Source organism: Meriones unguiculatus (assembly GCF_030254825.1).
Source record: "Meriones unguiculatus strain TT.TT164.6M chromosome Y unlocalized genomic scaffold, Bangor_MerUng_6.1 ChrY_unordered_Scaffold_35, whole genome shotgun sequence".
Classification (NCBI taxonomy): Eukaryota; Metazoa; Chordata; class Mammalia; order Rodentia; family Muridae; genus Meriones; species Meriones unguiculatus.
The window spans coordinates 36,098-59,684 of record NW_026843712.1 but is presented as its reverse complement, the minus strand read 5'-3'; the positions used below and the strand labels follow the sequence as shown (position 1 = coordinate 59,684).

Below are 23,587 nucleotides of genomic sequence, written 5' to 3'. Positions count from 1 at the left end.
CTTCCGGAGGTATCTGCATCCCTGATCTTAAGTTGTACTACAGAGAAAAACTGCATGGTACTGACATAGAAACAGAATGGTAGATCAATGGAACCGAACAGAGGACCCAGAAATAAACCCACACACTTATGGACACCTGATCTTTGACAAAGAAGCCAAAATCATACAATGGAAAAAAGATAGTATCTTCAACAAATGGTGCTGGTCTAACTGGATGTCTACATGTAGAAAAATGAAAATAGATCCATACTTGTCACCCTGCACAAAACTGAAGTCCAAGTGGATCAAAGACCTCAACATAAAACCAGACACATTAAATCGGCTTGAAAAAAAAGTGGGAAATACCCTAGAACTCATTGGTACAGGGGAAAACTTCCTGAACAGAACACCAACCGCACAGGCTCTAAGAGCAACAGTCAATAAATGGGACCTCATGAAACTGAAAAGCTTCTGTAAAGTAAAGGACACCATCATCAAAACAAAGCGACCACCTACAGATTGGGAAAGAATCTTCACCAACCCTTTATCTGACAGAGGACTCATATCCAGTATATATAAAGAACTAAAGAAGCTGAAAAGCAGCAAACCAAGTAATCCACTTAAAAAATGGGGAACAGAGCTAAACAGAGAATTCTCTGTAGAGGAATACCGAATGGCAGAGAAGCACTTAAAGAAATGCTCAACCTCACTAGCCATTAGGGAAATGCAAATCAAAACAACCCTGAGATTTCACCTTACACCCATGAGAATGGCCAAGATCAAAAACTCAAGTGACAACACATGCTGGAGAGGTTGTGGAGAAAGGGGAACCCTTTTCCACTGTTGGTGGGAATGTAAACTTGTACAACCACTCTGGAAATCAATCTGGCGCTTTCTCAGACAACTAGGAATAGCCCTTCCTCAAGATCCAGCCATACCACTACTGGGCATATATCCAAAAGAGGCTCAAGTACACAAAAAGGACATTTGCTCAACCATGTTTGCAGCAGCTTTATTTGTAATAGCCAGAAGCTGGAAACAACCCAGATACCCCTCAACTGAAGAATGGATGCAGAAATTGTGGTACATCTACACAATGGAATATTACTCAGCAATGAAAAATAAGGAAATCATGAAATTTGCAGGTAAATGGTGGGATATGGAAAGGATCATCCTGAGTGAGTTGTCCCAGAAGCAAAAAGACACACATGGTATATACTCACTCATAGAGACATACAACATAGGACAAACCCACTAAAACCTGTGCATGTAAAGAAACTAAGTAAGAGAGAGGACCCTAACTAAAATGTCCAATCCCCATCCGGAAAGGCAAAGAGGATGGACATCGGAAGATAAAGAAAACAGGAAACAACCTAGGAACCTACCACAGAGGGCCTCTGAAAGCCTTTGCCCTTCAGACTATCAAGGCAGATGCTGAGCCTGATGGGCAACTGTTGGGCAGGTGAATGGAATTTTAGGTAAGAACTGGGAAATAGTAAGAGCTGGAGAGGACAGGGTCTCCACAAGGAGAGCAACAGAACAAGAAAATTTGAACACAGGGAACTTCCCAGAGACTCATACTCCAACCAAGGACTATTCATGGAGATAACCCTGAACCCCTGCACAGATGTAGCCCAGGGCAGTTCAGAGTCCAATTGGCTTACATAGTAATGTGAAGAGGGACTGCCTCTGACATAATCTGATTGGCCTGCTCTTTGATCACCTTCCTCTCTGGGGGAGCAGCCTTACCAGGCCATAGTAGAGGACAATGCAGCCACTTTTGATGTGAACTGACAGACTAAGTTCAGAAAGGAGAGGAGAACCTCCCCTATTAATGGACTTGGGGAGTGGCATGCAAGCAGAGGGAGGAGGGAGGGTGGGGTTGGGAGGGGAGGAGGGAGGGGCTTATGGGGGGATGCAGAATGAATAAAGTGTAATTGACAAAAAATTAAAAAAAAAAAGGAAAAAATAATTTAAGAACCTTAAATGACTTTCAAAAGTGGAGGAAAACATGGAGTTAGTCAATTGGCATGGAGCACGTCTCGCCCCTGGGGGCAATGGTCTCCTGAACCTACTCAGACCTCGGACACCACCACTGCTAGTTCTAGAACTGACGCAGGATGTTCCAACGAGGGGTTAAGGCTTCTCATAATATTTCCTATAAGCCCACACCTGTTTGTCTATATCCCCCATTTTTATTCATTATTAGCCAGATAGAGCCAAGTAATTGTGGTAATGATACTTGCTTTTTTGCCCAATGCTGGAATGCTAGTAAATTTAGGTATGCCCTGGTTACTCGCATGCCTCACTGGGTGCCTGTGCCCATTGATGCCCCTCACGCCATGACTCTCTTCAGACAGAAAAGGGATCTTGGAACTACAGCCACCATTGTTACTACCATCTCATTGGTGGCTGTTGGAGCTACCACCGGGGCATTAGCCATGAGCCATACTGGGCAGACTGCTCAGACCCTGAATAATCATTTAGCCAATGTAGCTCATGCCTTAGTTGTACATAAAGGAATTAATGCTCAACTAAAAGGAAGCTTGATGGTGTTCAATCAGAGGATTGACCTCGTGCAGGAGCAAATTGATACACTATGGCAAATTGCTCACCTTGGCTGTCAATGAAAATATGCTGGACTTTGAGTCACTAGCATATAACATGAGAATTTCTCCTGTGCTGCAAATCTGTCTAAACAATTGTCGAGCTATATTTTAGGTAATTGGACTGGAGAATTCGATACTACGATGGAGCAGCTGAGAGTGGCCATTGTCACAGTAAATTCTACCAGAGTGGACGCAGGACTAGCCACAGGATTATCATCATGGATTGCCGCAGCCATGAATCATCTGAAGGAATGGGTGGGCATGGGAGTGTTAGCAAGCCTTCTGGTGTTGGTCTCCTTGGTTTGCCTGTGGTATATATGCAAGATTAGAGTCTCACAACAGTGTGATGCAGCCATGATCATTCAGGCCTTTACAGCCATTGAAGCAGGACATTCTCCCCAAGCATGGTTGGATACCATAAAAAGCTAAAATGTTATGCTCAGGATGCGAGGCTAAGCACTGCACTCAGGGTCAGCTGCTTTGGACCCAGAGAAGAGCATGTCTGATTGCATGCGGATTGATGCCCCAGGTCCCGCCTCTGAGAAAAAGGTATCGGATGGGTCTGATGCTCTTTGGGTGGATGACACCTAAATGAACATCGGTACAAAGTCCCAATTTATTTCTAATATCAGAGATCAGACCTTTACTCTTGCCTGATGCGTCTAAAACAAAAAGGGGGAACTGTAGAGAGCTGCGGAATGCTATGCCTTAAAGATGGAGCTGGTTTCTGCCTTCCACCTTCCCGATGGTGAGTGCTCTCTGTCACTAACAATTCCACATTTGGCTAAGGCTGAGGATCTGGCTTGCTTCCATGTATGTGGACCTATCTGCATTGCCCACGTGGCATGCCTGGGTTGGCTACCCAGAGTCTATTTAAGCTGTGGGCTGGCTTTCCCCAGGGTCAGATGATTGTTCAAGGTTCCTGAACAAACTGCATTGAAAAAAAAAATCTTCCCATCAGAATGGCTAAGATCAAAAGCTCAAGTGAATGCTGGAGAGGTTGTGGAGAAAGGGGAACCCTCCTCTACTGCTGGTGGGAATGTAAACTTGTACAACCGCTCTGGAAATCAATTTGAAGCTTTCTCACACAATTAGAAATAACACTTCCACAAGATCCAGCTATGCCAATCCTACGCATAAATACAAAAGATGCTCAAGTACACAATAAGGACATTTGCTCAACCATGTTTGTAGCAGCTTTATTCCTAATAGCCAGAACCAGGAAACAATCCAGATGCCCCTCAATGGAGGAATGGATACAGAAATTGTGGTACATCTACACAATGGAATATTACTCAGCAATAAGAAATAAAAAAAAAGGAGATCATGAAATTTGCAGGTAAATGGTGGGAACCTGAAAAGATCATCCTGACTGAGCTTTTCCAGAAGCAGAAAGACACACACAGTATATCCTTACTCATAAGTGGATGTTAGACATATAATACAGGATAAACCTACTAAAATCTGTACACCAAAAGGAACTAATCAAGAAGGAGAACGCTGGCTAAAATGCTCAATCTCCATTCAGAAAGGCAAAAAGGATGGGCATCAGAAGAAGGAGAAAACAGGGAACAGGAAAAGATGCTGCCCTAGAGGACCTCTGAAAGGCTCTACCCTGCAGGGCATCAAAGCAGATGCTGAGACTTATGGTCAACTTTTGGGCACAGTGCAGGGAATCTTATGAAACAGGGAAATAGTAAGTCCTGGTGAGGACAGGAGCTCCCCTATGAGAGCAACAGAACCAAAAAATCTGGGCACAGGGTCTTTTCTGAGACTGATACTCTGACCAAGGACTACTGATTAAGATAACTATGACTCCTGCACAGATGTAGCCCATAACTACAAACTTTGAACTACAAGTTCAAAGTTCAAGTGGCTTCCATAGTAATGGGAACAGGAACTGTCTCTGACAGGAACTGATTGGCCTGCTCTTTGATTACCTCCCCCTGAGGAGGGAGCAGCCTTACCATGCCACAGAGGATGACAATGCAGCCACTCCTGATGAGACCTGATAGACTAGGATTAGAAGGAAGGAGAGAAAGACCTCCCCTATCAATGGAGTTGGGGAGGGACATGCATGAAAAAGGAGAAGGGAGGGTGGGACTAGGAGGTATTTACTGGGGTATTTAAAGTTAACAAAGTGTAATTAATAAAAATTAAAATAAAATGAGAAAAAAATATAAAGCAATGTAAGGAGAAGCAAACAAAGAAAGGAGAGGAGAAAGCAAGCATTACTATTGCTAGATAGCTCTAAAATTTCAAAGAAAATCACCTGTTCACTAGGTAAACAGGTTTGGAATTACTCCTAGGCTGTAGTACCCTAAATACTATTTTTTTTTACCATACTAGAAATAACTTCCTCCTTAGAAAATGAATATTCCTTCAAGAAAATGAAAAAAAGAAAGAAAGAAAGAAAGAAAGAAAGAAAGAAAGAAAGAAAGAAAAGCAACAAAACTAAGCAAGCAGAAAAAATACCAACGCTTAATAAGCAGAGGTCACCCTGGTCCCCATAACCAAATCCTACTGTTCTACAGTCAGAATAACATAAGCTGAATGTGACGGTGCATGCCATTAATTCCAGGACTCAGAAGTCAGAAGCAGGCGTACCTCTATGAATTTAATACCTGCCAAGACTACTAAGGGAGATCCTGTCTCTGTGAACTTTAAAAAACTGTCTTTTATTTTGTTCAGCCATAAACACACCTTTTATACAAGCACTTTCTGTTTATTGTAAACAGGTGGTTATGGTATGGCTGTGCCCTAGCTCAAGCCTTTCTGTAATTTAATAAAGTTAACCCTAGGTCATGAGGAGGAGTAAAAACCAGCTTGCAGGGATTAAGTAGAAAGGAGGGGCATTGAATTGAAGAGTATTTAAGACAGCACAGAGAAGAAGCAGCTCTTTAGTTCTGGCTTTTTGGCTTTTGCCTTTCTCTTCCTGCACTGAACCAGCAAGCATTTGGCCTTGGGCTTCCCTCTGGGACATGAGCTGAGTAGGAAGGTCAGATGGGTACTTTATCTGACTCTGAGCTAGGAAGTTTTTATCCCAGCATCTGGCTCCTGCATCTTTGTTTGTCAAAATTGAATGACCTGAGATTTTCATATCTTGATAACAACATGTCGCCAACTGACAAACATACTTCACAATTTTTAAGAAACTATTATGACTGAGGTTTATTTTATTTTCTGAGACAGGGTCCCAGCCCTGGCTGGCCTGGAACTTACTATTTTGATCGGGATCTACCCTGCCTTTTTTTTTTTTTTTTAACCTTTCAAATGAACATCTCAATCCCTTTCTCATCTCAAATCTCTAGAATTATGAAAATAGTAATATGGTGGATCCAAAATACTTTTTCAGGTTGAATTTTCTTGAGACAGGGTCTTCATTATGTTTTCCAGGCTGGTCCTAAACTTCAAAGTATTTTAGTAGCTAGGACAATAGACATGCACCATTACGCGTGCTTTAAATATTATTTTTTAGAGACAGGGATTATCTGTGTAGCTCTGGCTATCCTAGAACTCCAATCTGTACATTAGGCTGATCTCGAACTCACAGAGATCCATCTGCCTGTGTCTCCTCAAGTGCTGGGATTACAGGCTTGTGCCATCACTAGTAGCTAACAAAAACTTTTAATTTAACTAGTTATGACACCTTTCCTAGCTCTAGGGTTATTATTATAAAAAAAGTATTATTTTCTCTCTAATGCATATGTACATCCTTCAAGCTATCAGCTGAAGTATGAAGTACTTTAACACAGAGACCATCCTTCCTATCAGAAGATTAAGCAGCTAGCAAATAATTTAGCACATATTATTCCATCAATTATGTGCTGAGTAAAATTCCATACAGCAATGTTTGGCATGGTCTATAGCCCGCTACACATTTCAGCCTCAGTTCCATGTGGGGTTGGGAGGTAACTTCTCAAATCTTACAGAAACACAAGTATGGAAAGGACAAGAAACATCCATCCGATGTTTATTCATACCTCATTTTCCTATGCTTTAGAAAATGTCAAAATGAAAGATAAATTGATTTCCGTGTTTAAAAGTTTAATAGTCACTCTTACATCACACACACTAAAAAGTGTGTCTACTTTATAAAACAAGAACCAAACTGAGCAGATTCAATCCTTCAGTGCCAAAACTGACATCCTAGATCCAGTCCCTGGAACCCATATAGTGGAAGCAGAGAACCATGTTGTCTTTTAACTTCCAAAAGCATACCTGAACAGCATCCCCACCCTTAACAGAAGTAGATAAATGTAGAAACAAAACTGACTAAACTGACTTACATGATTTAGCTATCACTGCTCAAAGCTCCTTATGCCATAAAATGTTAATAATGCAAATTAATATTGGATAGTTAAGACTAATGAAAGAGGAAGAAACAAATACCTACCATTGTACTTAATACTGTTGGACAGAATCAGGTTTACATCATCTAGAAAGCTTTCTCGACTCTGGTACTTGTGCTTGGAGATATTCTATGATAAAAAACAATCAGGCATTTGGCTATCTATATAAAAACATTGATTATTAAATGGCACTGATTATAAAAAAATCACTTACCTTACGTATAGTCTCCAAATCCATTGGACTAACAATCACTGTGTAATAATCTGGAACAAACTTCTTATTAACTGGGTGATGAAATGGCCAAGACTCATAAAAAGAAAGCATGGGAAGTCAAATGAAAACCATACTTGTACCAGAGAGTCCCAATTTTCATTGAGTTACAAATATTTCTACTGAAAACTATAATCTCTTTCCACAGAAATACACATCCTCACACAGAACTGTGTGCAAATTAAAGATCTCATTAAGTATTCTTACACCCTCATAAGGTATGTCTCTGTCTTCTAAACTTATAACTCGTCTTAATTGTTTGTTTGATAATAACTAAGTTTTAAAAAATAGAATGAAATTCCTTATTCCATAATTCCACCTAGATACATTTTTTTAATTTTTATTTTTCTTTATTAGTTACACTTTACTCACTTTGTGGTTCCCTCCCTCCTCCTGTCCCAATCCCTCCCTTTCTCCACCCTTTGCCTGCATGCCCCTCCCAAAGTCCACTGATAGGGGAGGACTTTTTTTCCTTCCTTCTGATCCTAGTCAATTACCACCTAGATACTTTATAACACTGTAGACAGAATATTATGACTATATGCAATAGAGAATTTAATTCAGAATTTCTAAATTAATATAATTATATTATTTTTATTATATATACTATATTATTAATTATTAATTATTAGTATAATATAATATAATGTAATATAATGGCTCACAGAACCAGTATGATAGATGAGAATAAAAACTTGAAGTAACAAAAATGACAGCAAACATTGAGTAATTACTAAAGTGTTTTCTGTGAACAGGCAAGATGCCCTAGTGGGTAGAACTGCTTACCAACAATTCCAATGATCTGAATCTAATTCCTGAAACCTAAAGGACAGAAGGGAGGCCCAGTTTCCCAAGGTTTGTTTGTTTTTGAAATCTATCTATCTATCTATCTATCTATCTATCTATCTATCTATCTATCTATCAATGTGAATACTTTTATAGCTACATATATACCTGCATGCCAGAAGAGGGCAATAGATCTCAATCTAGATGGTTATGAGCCACCATGTGATTGCTGGGAATTGAACTTAGGACCTCTAGAATAGCAGCAAAGTTCTCTTAGCCACTGAGCCATCTCTCTAGCCCTTATTTGTTTGTTTGTTTGTTTTTAAAGACAAGATCCTACTGTGTAGGTACTTGCTTTCTCCCTCCCAAGTGCTGGGATGAAAGGTTGTACCATCAGACCTAACCAAGTTGTTCTGAATACACACAAACATGACTTAAGCCTTTCTTTCCCACATGCATGGATAAATAAATATAAATAAAAAATGTTGAAAGTATATTTGTATAGGACCAGTTCTACATCAAAAACCTACTATTAGTTGACAGCTTTTCTCTCCCACAATATTCAAGAGTATACAAATAGTAAATACTGACAAAAGTAAGAAACTCTTAATATTCAAAGGCACTTGACATTTTTGCTTTCCATGTTAATGAATTCATAACAAAAAAAGCTTGATATTTTAAACTACACACCAGTTCCTATGGACATACACTATTATTCAGATACTCTTAATACATACACCCTTAACCTGTAATACCTCTTTCCATCTCCTAGGACTATCCATACAATTCTTGGCATGAAATTCACTTACATCTGAAACTACCATCATTTTCTGAGTGACAATGTTATCCAGAATAAAAGAAAATGCTACTTGGTCATCATCATCAAGCAAGGGGTTGATAGCTTTCTCTAAACGTGCCAACTTATCCTCTTTCTGAAATAAAACAAAGCAAAATGAAGGCAGTTTTCCTAAAGTGTGATCACCAGAAAAAGCTAACGATAACTTAAAGTCCAGCTAGCTGTATATGAGTTTTGTCCACAAAAATTCACCTTTAAATGATCTACTATTTAATTTTAGGCCAATCTAGATAAATGATACTTTGCTAAAGAATTACAAAGAGACATGTCAGCAAATACAGTGTTCTACATTTCATCCCTGTGTAATTACCAAGAATAGAAAGCCCAATTCTTTTTTTTTCTCCATAATTTTATTTTTCTCATTAGTTACATTTTGTTAATTCTGTAACCCAGCTGTATCCCTCATTCCCTCCCCAATCCCACCCTCCCTCCCTCCCTCATCTCCTCCCTGCCCCTTTCCAAGTCCACTAATAGGGGAGGACCTCCTCCCCTTTCATATGACTCCCTTTTGTCAGGTATTTTCAGGACTGGCTGCAAAGTCCTCCTCTGTGGCCTAACAGGACTGCTCCTCCCTTGGGAGGTGGGGAGGTCAAAGAGCCAGTCATTGAGTTCCTGTTAGAAATAGTCCTTGTTCCCCTTACTATGGGAAACCAATTGATTACTGAGCTATCACGGGTCACATCCGAGCAGAGGTTCTAGGTTTTGTCCTCTCATGGACTTTGGTTGAATGTCCATCTCAGAAAAGATCCTGTGCCCAGATATGTTTGGTCCTTGTGGAGCTCCTATCCAGAAAGCCCAATTCTTATAGTTTAGCTACAGTAAGAATTTTCTTTGGTAAATTAGGCTTATAGAACATTGTCTTTTCTATGAAATGAATGCTGAGAATTCAGAACAACATTACGATTAGTTAATGGCTCTTTTGTTTGCTTTTCTATAAGGGTATGTATCCAATTAATTCCAGATTGGCTTTACATTCAGTATATAATGAACATTGACTTGATTAGTGGTTTATGTAAGAATACTTCTTTTTAAAAAGTGTATTTATTTATTATTTATTCAGTGTTCTGCTTGCATACCAGAAGATGGCACAATATCTCAATATATATGGTTACAAGCCACCATGTGGTTACTGGGAATTGAACACAGGACCTTTAGAAGAACAGCCCATGTTCTTAACCTCTGAGCCATCTCTCCTGCCCTTATGTAAGGCATCTTAATCCAACAAATTCGCATCAGTCTGCATACTACAAAAAATTCTGTAATCTCATTGTATCTTCAATCTTCAGGCTTGGTAGCCATGTTTGTTGTTGTTGATGATGTTTCTTTTGTTTTGTTTTTGAGACAGGGTCTCCTAAGTCACAGGCTAAACTTGAACTTGAAATGTTGTCACAGATTACCTTGGATTTCTGAATCTCTGCCTATCCTGTGTACCAATATTAAAGTTCCATACTGGATGCAGGACTATAGCTTTTTAACAGATACAAAGACAAATCTAATGGTGAGGGTGTTTTGTTTATTAATTTTGAGACATGGTCTCAATGTGTAGCCAGGCTGTCCCAGAAATTGTATTCATTCTGCCTCTGACTTTCAAGTGCTACAATTACAGACACATATTACAATGTTCAGCTACCTGTGGCTTAAACATGGAATTTATGTCAAGGTGAGAAAATTTTCCATGTTTATCACTCATGTTCTCTTTTGTGAACTATCTATGTCAGTATCAACTTTCATTTTTACCTGGGCTTTTTATAAACCTAGAAGGTACCACGATCTTCTTTGCTAAGAACATGGGTTTATAGAGAGTTGAGGCTGTTCCTTAGTGGTACAGTGCTTACTTAGTGAGAAAAACCCTGGTTCAGTTTTTAGCACACAGGGAAAGAAAACAAAAAAAAAAAAAAAAAAAAAAAAAACAACAGCCTAAAACATTATCCTTTAACGTTTTAGATTACTTTTTAAAAATTAAACTGTCCCTAGGCCTAGTGGCTCAGACAGATCTATAATCCTAGAACTGAGGAAGTTGGGGGGAAAGAGCATCATGAATTTATGGCCAACTATTAGACACAGAGAGTTCCCTGCTAGCCTGAGCTATATTGGGTAGTAGCCCCAATTTTTTTAAATATGCTTCTTTGGAATAGCAATGAACAGTAATGTAAGCTACAGGAGATCTCCGGGAGAGTCATTTTCCATCATCATTCCTAAAGCCTCTGGTTCTTAATCCTGTATGATTCCAGAGAAAGTAATTTTCCTGTTTGGACTTGGCTTTCCCACTTTCAGAAGATAATGTCTATACAATTTCTAAATCCCTAGCCCTCAAATACAGCAAAGATTTGTCATTCCCTCAGGTACTGTTCCTTCTGTTAAATACTCTAGTTCCCAAACTCCATTTTTTTCCACCTTCATATAACACAGTATTTCTCATTTTATAAATTTAATTCTTTTTTTGAGTCTAAGTCCCAGGTATCTTAGGCTGATCTTAAATTCCATATGTAGCTGAGGATGATTGTAAGCTTCTAGTCCTCCTATCTCCAACTCCCATTTTTTTTATAGGTGTGTATCACTGTGCCCACTACTTTCTCTTATCTTTAATTCTTACCTCTTTGAGTTTTTGATCACAGAGATCCAGCATGGATTGAGAAATCAGAGTCAATGAGTGTTGTGGACCTACAGAAGGATAAGAAATGGCCATTATAAATGGCACCTCAAAGCTGCCACATATTTCCAACACTTAATTCATTTACTAAAGGACCCAAAAGGTCCCAAGCACCAGCCTAGTAACCAAGTAAACATACCAGTCATTCCCTTTTTTATTTTTTTAAGAGAGTCACATGTATCCCAGGCTGGTTTAGAACTCACTAGGTAGCTGAGAATGACTGTCAACTTCAACTCCTTCTACCTTTACTTTCTTGGGATTGCAGGTGTGTGCTATCACACCAGGTACAGATACCACCAGTTTTTAACTCCACTTTTCAGTGTCTAACATATAAAGGGCACACAATATGAATGAATTTTAATTTTTCTTTACGTATGTCCACACACTCTTGTATTACAGCTGCTTTTTTTTTTTTTTTTTTTTTTTTTTTTTGTAGTTGTTCATGTTTTGGTTTTTGAGATAGGGATTCTTTATGTGTTGCGTTGGCTGTACTGGAACTACCTCTGCAGACCAGGATGGCCTCAAACTCACTGCTTTAATCCCAGCACTCTTGAGGCAGAGGCAGGAGGATCTCTGTGAGTTTGAGGCTGGCCTGGTGAACATAGTTTACTCCCGGATAGCCAGAGCTACATAGTGAGATCTCATCTAAAAAAAGAAAAGGCAAAACAAAAGATGAAATTATAACCTTTTTGCTTCAGCCAGGCCTCCAAGTGTTGAATTAATGCAGGATCCACCATGAAGTTTCTTCACCAACCTATCTTTTATAGCCAGGCCCCACACTATGCTTTTTTTGACAAAGTCTTACTGTGTAGCCCTGGCTGGCATTGAATTAATAAAACCACCTGCCTCTGCCTCCTGGGAACTGGGATCAAAGAAGTACACATCCTAGCCTGCCATATAATGTATTTTGCTAAGAACCTCTGGAGAAAAAAACGCACAAATAAATTGGTACTATTTAAAATGAACACTGATCTGACCCTGGTGGCAAACATCTAAAATCTTAACACTTGGGAATCTGGGGCAAGAGGGTCATTGAGAGTTTCAGGGTAGCCTTGTCTACTTAGTTTGTTCCTGGATACCCTAAGACTATAATCAAAGTTCCTATCACTCCTCAAGTCTAACGATACTAAAATAAAATGAAACAGTATTTCTCTTCTTCTATATTAAATGTATTTCTTCTCAATGTTGCTCATCAAAAAGTGCAAATTTCAACTAAATAACAGGAAAAACATACGGGACCATAAGCAACCTAAATTAAGATGACTATCCTGAAAGATTCCATCTCAGGATATAAGTAATTCTCTTTATTTTTCCTCTTTTTATTTATTATAGTGTGTGTGTGTAAATGTGGGCACGTAAGTCACACATGGCATATGTTTAGTCAAAACAACTTTCAAGAATCAGTGAGATCCTTACACTAAGTTTTGGGGATTGAACTCAGGTGCTTTTATCTGTGAGCCACCTGGGTGACATTATTTGTGATTTTTGAAACAGAATCTTATGTAGCCTAAGATGTCCCTAAATGTACTACGTAGTCACTAAGGAGGACTTTGAACCCCTGATTCTCCTGCCCCTACTCCCAAGTGTTGGAATTATTGGCATGTGCCACCATACCCAACTGTAATCTGATAATCCGTCTTTTGGAGAGGATGACATGACTTCATTTGGAAATAAGAATGGAAATTCACCACTGAAGGGAAGAAAGGGAACTTCAGAGAAATGACTGTAAAGACATGAAGAAGTACTATGGGATATTAAAATGAAATACAATGGTGAGTATGGTTATATTCTACAATGGGCATTGAAGCTAGTCTTTGGAGATGAAATTTGATTAGTAAGTTGGACTGGCTATGTAAAGCTTCAGAATCTAGGTATCATTTTTTGTCCTGTTTATACATAAAAAACACAGAAGAGCTTTTGAGAAAATAAATAATGTATCCATCATAGCTCTATTAGTATTATCTATACTCTGGAAACCCATACTTATATATGTATTGATGCACAATGATATCGTCCTCCTTGCCTTTCTAGTTTTGTTTTTTTTTTTTAACAAAATGGATTCTAGCCCTGTAACAAAAATGCAGACTGAATTAAAACATACAAAATAACTATGGCTATAGTATGAGTATAATGTTTTTGTTGAATGTATATAATTTACCCTTGTTCATTCACTGGCTTCAATCTGGACATTGCATTGTGAGGCTTATTCTAAGCATCACCTGTCTCAAGTCTGTGCAAATATGCTACCATTTGTTCTCTGAATTGCCAATAAAATAACCAGCCAATGCTGAGCAATGGAGAGAACAGGGTTGGATATCCTGTTCTGGAGGAGAGGGGATAAGAAGCGAGTGGGAGGAATTGCTGGGAGGGAGATCTGAGAGGAGAAGATCTGGAAAAAGCAGGAGAGATGAACCAGGCCTAAGATGTGACTACAAAGTATGATGTGGAAAATCTGAATGGGAGAAGGCTAGGTGGGCTTGGAGTATTAGGATGAAGTAATTATTGCCCAGCACTATGCTCTAGGTTAATTAATAAATCCTGGTCACTGTGTAGTGATTTGGGTATACAGCTGGCTTAAGAATAACCAAACACTGTTTAACTAAAAGATAAATCAAGAATAAATATTAATAATCATTAATATAATAGGAACAGCCTTTGTAGACTACACCCAATGCCTCTTCAGCTTACCTAGGTTTTCTTTATTGTCTCCCTACTCACCCCAAATGTTTCACATTAGAAATGAAATAGTGGGAGGCTTGTAGAACATGGTGAGGTAGAACATGGCTTTAATCCTGACACTCATTTGAGAGGAAGAATCCAAACTATTTTTCTGATTTTGAGGCCAGTTTGGTCTACATAGTCAATTCCGGGCCAACCAGGGCTGCGGAGTGAGACCTTGTCTTTAAAACAAAGGATTAAATAGTGCAAGTAAAAATAAGTAAAACATCAGGAGTGGTGGTATAGGCCTTTAATCCCAGCACTTGGGACAGTAAAGGCAGGGGGATCTCTGTGATGTCAAGACGCAGCCTGGTCTACAAAATAAATCCAGGACAGCCAAGGCTATACAGAGAATCCCTGTCTCAAGATAACAGCACAAACAAACAAAAAAAGTGATACTTATTATTTGAGTGAAATGTATACCACCTGATGTTCATATTCAAGAATGCACATTATAATCTTTTCACTCATTCTAATTTACTCCGAATTTAGAAAAGGAATGGGATAAGAATTGAAAAAGTGACCTTTGCAGTTAAGGAACAGGGACTATTACCATTATAGGTTGCACTATTTTTCACAATTAGTTCCAAATGCTCTCTGAATTCTTCCCGAGATGGATAGAGGCATTTGCGCACATTTTCTCGGAGTGTCTGTAGATCCATTGGATGAGTGATGATTTTGTAGTAGTCCTTTACAATCTTTGCATTAACTGGGGTATGGAAAGGGTATGTCTGTGGAAACAAATGTGCCAGCACCATCTGTGAGCAAAGAACACTTGACAGAGCCAATTATATCATTCTGGTTTACCAACTTGCAAAGGGATTTTTCAGTCTGCTTATTGCATTAAACCATTGTTTTCTTTTCCTCTTCTCTTTGGTTTTTGAGAGTGGGATTTTCTGTTTAGCTTTGGCTGTCCTTGAACTAGCTTTGCAGACTAGACTTGCCACAGACTTACAGAGACCTTCTTGCCTCTGCCTCCCAAGTGCTGAGATTATTGCATGTACCATCACACCTGGCAAGATATTGAATTCTTTGTATCTAGAGTTACAGGTGGCTGTGAGCCATCCAACATGGGAGCTGGGAACTAATCATAACTTCTAGAAGCAAGTATGTATTCTTTTTAAAAATGTTTTTAGATTTATTTTTATTATATTCTTCATATGAGTGTTGTGACTACATGCTGGTCTGTGAAACACATGTATGCCTGGTGCCTGAAGAGTGGGTGAGCTTCTATGGGAATCAAACCTGGATCCTTTGCAACAACAACTGCTCTTAATGACTGAGCCAACTATCCAGTCCCAGCAATATGTCTTCCTAACCTCTGAACTGGCTTTCTACTCCATATATGTTAGACACTTATGGAATGAAAAAATTGTCTTGTAAGACATACAAGTTTGAGGCTGGAGAGATGGCTCAGTGGTTTGTAATAGCACAATACACTCTTACAGGGGACTTAAGTTTGGTTCCCAGTTCCCATGTCTAGGGACTCACAATCTCCTGTAACTTTGATTCCGGGTGATGAAAAGTCTCTCTGGCCTCCAAGGACACTTGCATATGCATACAGAGATATACACATATTACATAATTAAAATGATTCTTGCTACTTCAATACCCAAATATTTGACTTCACATATCTATCACAAAAAATGAATGGAAACTAGAATAAATTAGCTTTATATCCTCATAACTCATGTGTCCTTCTACCTACATTCTGCACTTCTTTATCACCTAATATTCAATTAAATAATTTAAAAGAATTGGGAGTTCCAGATACGTAAGTGCACACACTATTTCTATGTATAAAACAACAACAACAATAAAGAACAAATAAAAAAAGAAGGTTCTTGGTTTTCCTAGTCTACACATCTAATGCAATGAACTCACATTGGGAAGATCTCTCACGTCATTGATGATAGACTCTAGGATAGAAGACAGTGTCACCATAGGGTCTGTCTGTCGTCGGTGGATGGATTTCTGAGGTTTCTAGAAAAAAAAATTAGTATGATTTAGATAAACATTCCCAACATTTTTCAAATATACTGATACATTTTAGAAATCATCAATAAGGCTAGATTTGTAGGGCTTAAGTCTATAATCCCAGCAGCTGGAAGGCAAAGATTGGAGGATTGCAAAATTCCAGGCCAGCCTACATTACACAATAATGTAAAGTTACAGACCAGCCTGGAATAGAGAAAAACCCAATCTTAAAAGCAAAGTTGAGCTAGGTGGTAAGCTGGAGAGATGGCTCAATGGTTAAATATCCATATTGCTTTTGCAGAGGACCTGGAGTCAGTTCCCAGCACCCACAGAGTGGTTTACAACTAACTGTACAATGTACCCGTTTCTGGGCATTGCTGGCACCTGGCATGCATATAACATACTTATACACATGCAGGCAAAGCATTCATGCACAGCAGAAAACGGGGCAGGCAGTAAGATGTCTCAGTGGGTAATGACAGTTGTCAACAAGATATTGACCATAATTTGCTCTTTAGATTCCACATAAAAAGGACGGTGCCTGCCAACACTAGGCAAGCAGAAGCAGGCAGATTTCTGAGTTCAAGACCAGGTGGTCTACAGAGTGAGTTCCATGAAAGTCCCAGGGCTACACAGAGAAACCCTGTCTCAAAAAACAGTAAATGAATTTTAGTAGGTTATATAATAAATAGTACACACAATTCTCAAGGAATAGACATAGGCAACACAGGACACTAACCGAGCCATGACACAGAAGGTTGGGGAATCAATGAGAACCCATCAGAGAAGAAGAAAATGCAGATACTCACATTCAAGTAGTCACAGTGAACAGTAGTTCCAACCCGTCGCTTTTTCTTTGGAGGAAGTTGTTGTTTAGGGAACTTCAGGACCAGAGATTTTCTTCGAACTTCATGTGCACTGCAAGCAACAACACTGTCATACTTTTTTATTTAGAGTAGTTCCCATAAATAAGGGTGGAGGGATGGTTCAATGGCCAAACGTACTTGCATAGAGGACCCTGGTTCAGCTATATTGTAGCTCACAACTACATTCACCCCAGTCCTTCTATGTATACCCAGCCCACATAATGGTACACTAATATACATGTAACGCAAAACACTCACACACATGAAATAAATCATATAACTCAAAATACATTTTTATAGTTCCCAGCAATAAAATAACTACAATGAAAGGTCCAAAGTACCTAAGTGTGAGCTCAGGATGATAAAAGTCAAAGAAGCCAAAGGTCAAACATTCATTTTCTAAGGCTCAGATTACACAGGGCCTGAGAACCTCCAAATTAAATAGAGAACTAAGCAAATCACAAATTTGCCTCAGTTTCCTTTTTAGGAAATGAGGGCACCAGGCTAAAAGCACTTCAAAACTCCTTGCGGTTCTAATACTCTATCTTGGTGCTCAAAAGCTAGAACATTTGACTCATTCAGAACATAAATGAGTGTGGACATTGTGGTGTACCAGGGTGGCAGAGCAGGAGGACCTCAGTGAGTTTAAGGCTACCCTGACCTACAAAAAAATTACTGGAGAGCCAGTTCTATGCTGCAAGATCTCATTCAAACAAAAAGAAAGCCAAGTCAACATACATAAACCCAACATAAATGAAAAAGAAGTATGCCTATAGTCCTAGGAAAGACACAAAGGAGAAATGAAAGAAGGGGAGAAAAGGGGTAAAAAGGTAGTTAAAGAAAAACAAAAAAGGCAAGAAGGAAAGGAGGAAAATTTTAAAACACATTGTAGAAAAATCAGTAAAGGTGTTTCTGCAAGGAGGAGGAAGGGTGGGGTAGGGAGGGAATGGGGGCAAGGCTACACCTGTGATGCAAAGTTAATAAACTGTTAAGTAATATTAAAAAATAAAGAAATTAATAAAAAATCTACCTTCTCCCTTTCCACTGTAGGGGTTCAAGATGGTACATATCCTCTTTCTAATGTATATTTAAGATATGAAGACTTACATTTATTGATAAATAAAGGATGGAAGAACCTAAATTGAATGCAAAAACAATATAGTAACTATACTATATACAACAACTACACTATATACAGAAAGAGTGGATCTAGGGCCTTGAAACACTAAGCAATAGGTCTACAAATGAGCTACTAGTATATTCCCATCCCTCTTTTCAATTAAAACAAAGACATTTCTATTTCTGTGTATGAATGCTTTGCTTGCATGAATTTACATGCAGCATGTGTGTGCCTAGTACCTGAGAGACCAGAAAAGGGTGTAGGATATTCTCCTTAGAAAGCAGAAGTACAGATAGTTGTGAGCTGCCATAAAGGTTCCGGAAACTGAGTCAAGTTCTTAGTCAAGAGCAAGAAGTGTGCTTAAACACTGAACAATCTCCCCAGCACTTACAATGTTTTTGGATGTGGTTGGTTTTTTGATTATTTTTGAGACAGTCTCTTACTGTAGCATTGGAACTTGCTGTGTAGGCCAGACTGACTTTGAACTCATGGAAAGTGCTGGGATCAAAGGAGTACACTACCAAGGTCAGCCTTATTTTTTATTTTTATTTTTCAGACAAGATCTTACTAAGCTGCCAAGGCTGATGGCTTTTCTTAAGTTAGCATATAATGTAGTGGGTTTCATTATGGCATTTCATACACGTATTTCATGTTACTTTGTTCTCATTCACTTCTTCTGCATAGCCAGCCTCCTCCCCTAATTCCTGCTGGCTCCCTAAGTCTCCTCCAGTAGTTTTCTTCCAACTTTCATCTTCATATGTATTCCATTATCTTCTGTTTTACCTCTTCTCTCCCTCCAAAGCAGGCCTTGAACTCACTTTTCAGTCCAGGCTGGTCTTGAACTTCTGATCCTCCTAGTGCAACTTCCTAAGTACTTGGGATTAAAGGTCTGTACAACGATTCTACATCATTATCTGAACTTAATCTCTCATTGTCCAACTTCAGCTGCATAGTTAGACAACAAACTAAAAAAAAAATTCTGAACATACTTTATATGGGATTGTGTTATTTTGTTGTTGTTATTAATGGTATAGTAATTCTGGAACAATTTTGTACTTACAAGACAGAAAGAGATGACAAACATATTGATGTTGAGAATCAGGAAAAATGAAATAAATATGAAATGGGATGATATTTATAACTTAATTAAAGTAATAGCGTGAAGTTACAGTTTCAAAATATAAATATACTTATTAGTTCTGTCCACTAAAAAGCCCCAAACAAGGATAATCCAGTGGTTACATACATAAATGACAGTAAGATCTTGGCTTCCTTTTCAATTTGTTTTTATTAGATTTACTTTTTATTATTTTTAACTATGTGTGGGAGGTATGTATGGATACGTATGGATATGTGTACATGAGTAAATGAGTCTGCAGAGGCCATAGGCCATTTGATCTCCTGGAACTGGAATTAGATGGTAGTGAGCCACCTGGTATGGGTGCTAGGAACTTGACTTGGGTCTTCTAAATAAAGCAACTGCTCTTAATTGGTAAGCTATCTCTCCAGCCCCTTTTTTTTGTTGTTATAGGTGTTCTGAGACAAGAGTCACTGTCTTCACATTTGTAATCCCTTTTCTTCTGCCTCCTAAGTGCTAGGAATACAGGCAGGCACCACAATGCCTATCAAGATATTGGTTTCTAAATTATCATTTGGTAACAAGGAGTCTGGAGACCTCAGAGAAATGAGAGAAATGGAATTCTAAGTCTGAAACAAGGAAAGGTTTTAACAACTAGTACCAGAAAGCAAATGATTTCTCAAAGATTTATAGGATCATTTAAAAAACACAGATTTGAGAGGCCTGAGAGAAGGCTCAGCAGTTGGTGTTTATGGCTCTTCCAAAGAACCTGACTTCAGTTCCCAAAACCTATATACAACAGTATATAGTATACCTATATACAGTATGCCTATATAAAACACCTCTCATACAGTTCTAGATACAGGGGATCCAACTCTCCATCTTCAGCATCTGTGGACACCAGGTGCATTTCTGTTCTGTATATACATACAGGTAATATACTAATAAAATGAAAATGAATGTTTAAAAACACCACAGGATCTAGCTTAAATGAGTCAAGTTGAGATGTAACTAATATAGTTACAAAGTTCATAGTAATATGTCAAAATAGAAAGGAAGACACTGCCTTACCAAAAAGACACAAAAAAGCAAAAAGCAAAAAACAAAACAAAACAAAAAAAAAGTAAAAACAACAACAATAATAAAAAGGAGGATTTGAGAGTTCACCACCTCACAAGTCCCAATGAAATAACTTCACAAGGGGCTGGTGAGATGGCTCAGAGACTTAAGAACATGGGCTGATCTTCCAAAGGTCATGAATTCAATTCCCAGCAAACACATGGTGGTTCTAGTGCCCTCTTCTGGGATGCCGGCATTTGTGGAGGCAGAACCCTGACTACATAATAAACAAATAAAGCTCTAAAAAAAAAAAAAAAGATAACTTCACCATGATCAACAATGGTTCTAAAACCAGTAAAGCTACTAAGCCTGGAATATCCTTATGTTAACTAAAAAAGAGAAGTACATCTTTACTACCTTATCTCAGGATTGCTACTTTAAGAAAATGATCAGGAGGTCTAGAGACAGAGAACAGTGGAAGAGTACTTGCCTAGTGAGTGCAAGGTTCAATGACCTAGGTTCAATTTCCAGCCAAAAAAGAAAGGCTTTCAAAATGGTGGGAAAACCTGACATGTAATAAATACATACCATCAACCATATGGAACATTTTAAATATGATCCAGTCAGTGGAACACAAGGCAGATATTAGTTACTCCCTTGAAAACTCTCATACTCTTGATTTTTCATTTTTTTTTCAATGCAGTTTATTCAGGAACATTGAACAATCCTCGGACCCCGGGGAAAGCCAGCCCACAGCTTAAATAGCCTCTGGGTAGCCAACCCAGGTGTGCCACGGGGGCAATGCAGATAGGTCCACATACATGGAAGCAAGCCAGATCCTCGGCCTTAGCCAAACTTTGTTCTTCCTAAAACAAGATCCAGAAACTGGGGTATTTTGTGAAACAATTTGAATGCTGAAAAAAAGAGTCACTACCACAAACAGTACAAAAAATAGTGAGGGCAGCTTTAGGTTATGACAGACTGAAAATACACTAATTTTTAAACTGGAATTGAATTGAGAAGTAAGAAATGAGCTAATAAAGGTCAATGAGATGACGGATAATTTGAATAAAATGTCTGAGTATTACACATTACTAAATTAATATTAATTTCTTAGAGGTAGTAACAGTACCATGTGTTACAGCCCAGTTCTTAGAAAAGTGTATGTGTGTACAGTGAACTATCATGATAGCTGTAATTTACTTCTCAATTATTCAGATTACAAATATTTCAGGTATACAAATACTGAGCAAATAGGGCAAAAAGGTGAAGAGGTGAGTTTGTAATATTTTATTGTGAACTCTCAATTATTCAATAGGTTTGTATTGGGGGAGGGGTCAACAGAGGTTTTCCCTGTACAGTCTTAGATGTCCCGGAACCCACTCTATAGAGCAGGCTGTCCCTGAACTCTGAGATCCGCCTGCCTGTCTCTTAAATGCTGGGATTAAAGGGGTGTGCTACCACAGACTGGCTTGGTTCACAATTTTAAAACTGGAAAAATCTCTAACATTTCTATTTTCATTTTTAAAATTTCTACGGGCAGTTGGGCATGGTGGCACATGTCTGTCAATCCCAGCACTCCAGGAGGCAGAGGCAGATGGATTAATGTGAGTTCAATGCCAGCCTGGTCTACAAAGAAACTTCAGGACAGCCAAGGCTACACACAGAAACCCTATCTTGAAAAATCAAAAATTAAAAATAAAAATTCTGAGGATAAGAAGATTGGGTATAAACATAGTTTCCTTCATCATCTCTCATTTTATCTCACTACCCTCATGCCAGGTATGGTGTTCCATGCCAGTAATCTTAGATTTTAGTGGAAGACTAAAAGTTTGAGGCCAACATGGTGGGTAATTTAGCAAAAACCTTAAAACAATGTACAAGGGTCCAAGACCGTAGCTCAGTGATAGAACACTTACTTACATGCAGCACCTATGAATAACACACACACACACACACACACACAAAAAAAAAAACAAACAAATCAAAAAATTTCTCTGGTTATGGTACTGTATAAATACTAAAACTAGCCAAGCTAGGTGAAGCACTTTTGATCCTGGTACTCCAGAAGCAGAGCCAGGTGGATGTCTGTGTTCAAGGCCAGCCTGGTCTACAGAGTAAGTTACAAGATAGGCAGGACTGTGTACAGATCCTGTATGAAAACAAAACAAACAAACAAAAAACAGAAAAAAAATTCTGAGATTAGGAAAGCATAGCGTGTACAAAGCAAGTAGTGCACACTAATGATCACTGTAGTTTTCATTACCAGGAAAAATTACATTCATGGTGATAATCTAAAACTCCCATAACTCCTAGATCCACTTGAAAGAACAATCACATCACATTTACAACTACCAAACATCATCATCAACCTTGAACATATCTTCCTACAGCACTTCCTGCCTGCTGTCCCTTACCTCTCAATGAGCTGTTTTCCCAAAATGATCTTGGTCCCTTCAACCTTTATAAGTTCTTCATTATCATTATGAAAGACTGTCTTTTCCAGCTCTTCCTGCTGTTCCTCTGTCATGGCTATCGGGTTAGAAGATGGAGCATTTATTTTATAATAAAGGGGACAGAATTTATTTGTCCTCATGTGCCCGATAGCACCACATGCCCCACATTTTAGCTGCAACAGAAAAAAAAAATCAACATGTTAGATGTAAATGGGGTAAAACATGTCAAAACTAGTAAGAAATGTATATGCAGGAGGGGAGAAACAAGAATAGTCATGATACATTTCTGGAAGGGGCATGATCAGGACAGGGTTTCTCTGTGTAACTCTGGCTGCCCTGGGCTTCCTCCAGGGACCAGGTTGGCTTCCTGAACTCTGAGAGACACTTGCCCTGGCCTCCAGAATGCTAGATTAAATGATCTCACCACCACCTTCCAGTGAACAGACAACATTTTATAAAAACTGGTTTAGAAAGGTTAAGGTCACAAAGCTACTAAGTAGCAGAACCAGACCCAGATCTTCTAATCCAGGTTCACAGATCTTTCCAATTGCAACAGATACCTTATTTCATTGTGTACATTATGTAACAGTGCTTTGAATCTTTAACTTAAGTGATGAAAAAACAACCTGGATGCTATGTATTCTTGTCCTTTTCTAACTCTGTTCCTAAGGCATGTTTTCTATGTATGTGAAGTGATGTGTATGCACAAGCCTTTGTATAGGTAACTACTGAGGACAGAAGTGAGTGTTACATTCCTTGAAGCTGGAGTTACAGGTGTTCAGCAGCCACACAACAAAAGTGCTAAGATCC

General features: G+C 38.7%; 1 protein-coding gene across 1 annotated transcript in view; it reads right to left on the bottom strand.

The window, feature by feature from the left end:
- LOC110543549 (transcription initiation factor TFIID subunit 1-like) overlaps positions 1–23,587 on the bottom strand; it is an 82,528-nt gene that overhangs the window by 26,339 nt on the left and 32,602 nt on the right. The window contains 8 exon segments of the mRNA XM_060376867.1: positions 6,985–7,069; positions 7,155–7,247; positions 8,807–8,929; positions 11,447–11,514; positions 14,775–14,952; positions 16,106–16,204; positions 17,008–17,116; positions 22,739–22,950. Coding sequence (XP_060232850.1) covers positions 6,985–7,069; positions 7,155–7,247; positions 8,807–8,929; positions 11,447–11,514; positions 14,775–14,952; positions 16,106–16,204; positions 17,008–17,116; positions 22,739–22,950 — 967 coding nt within the window.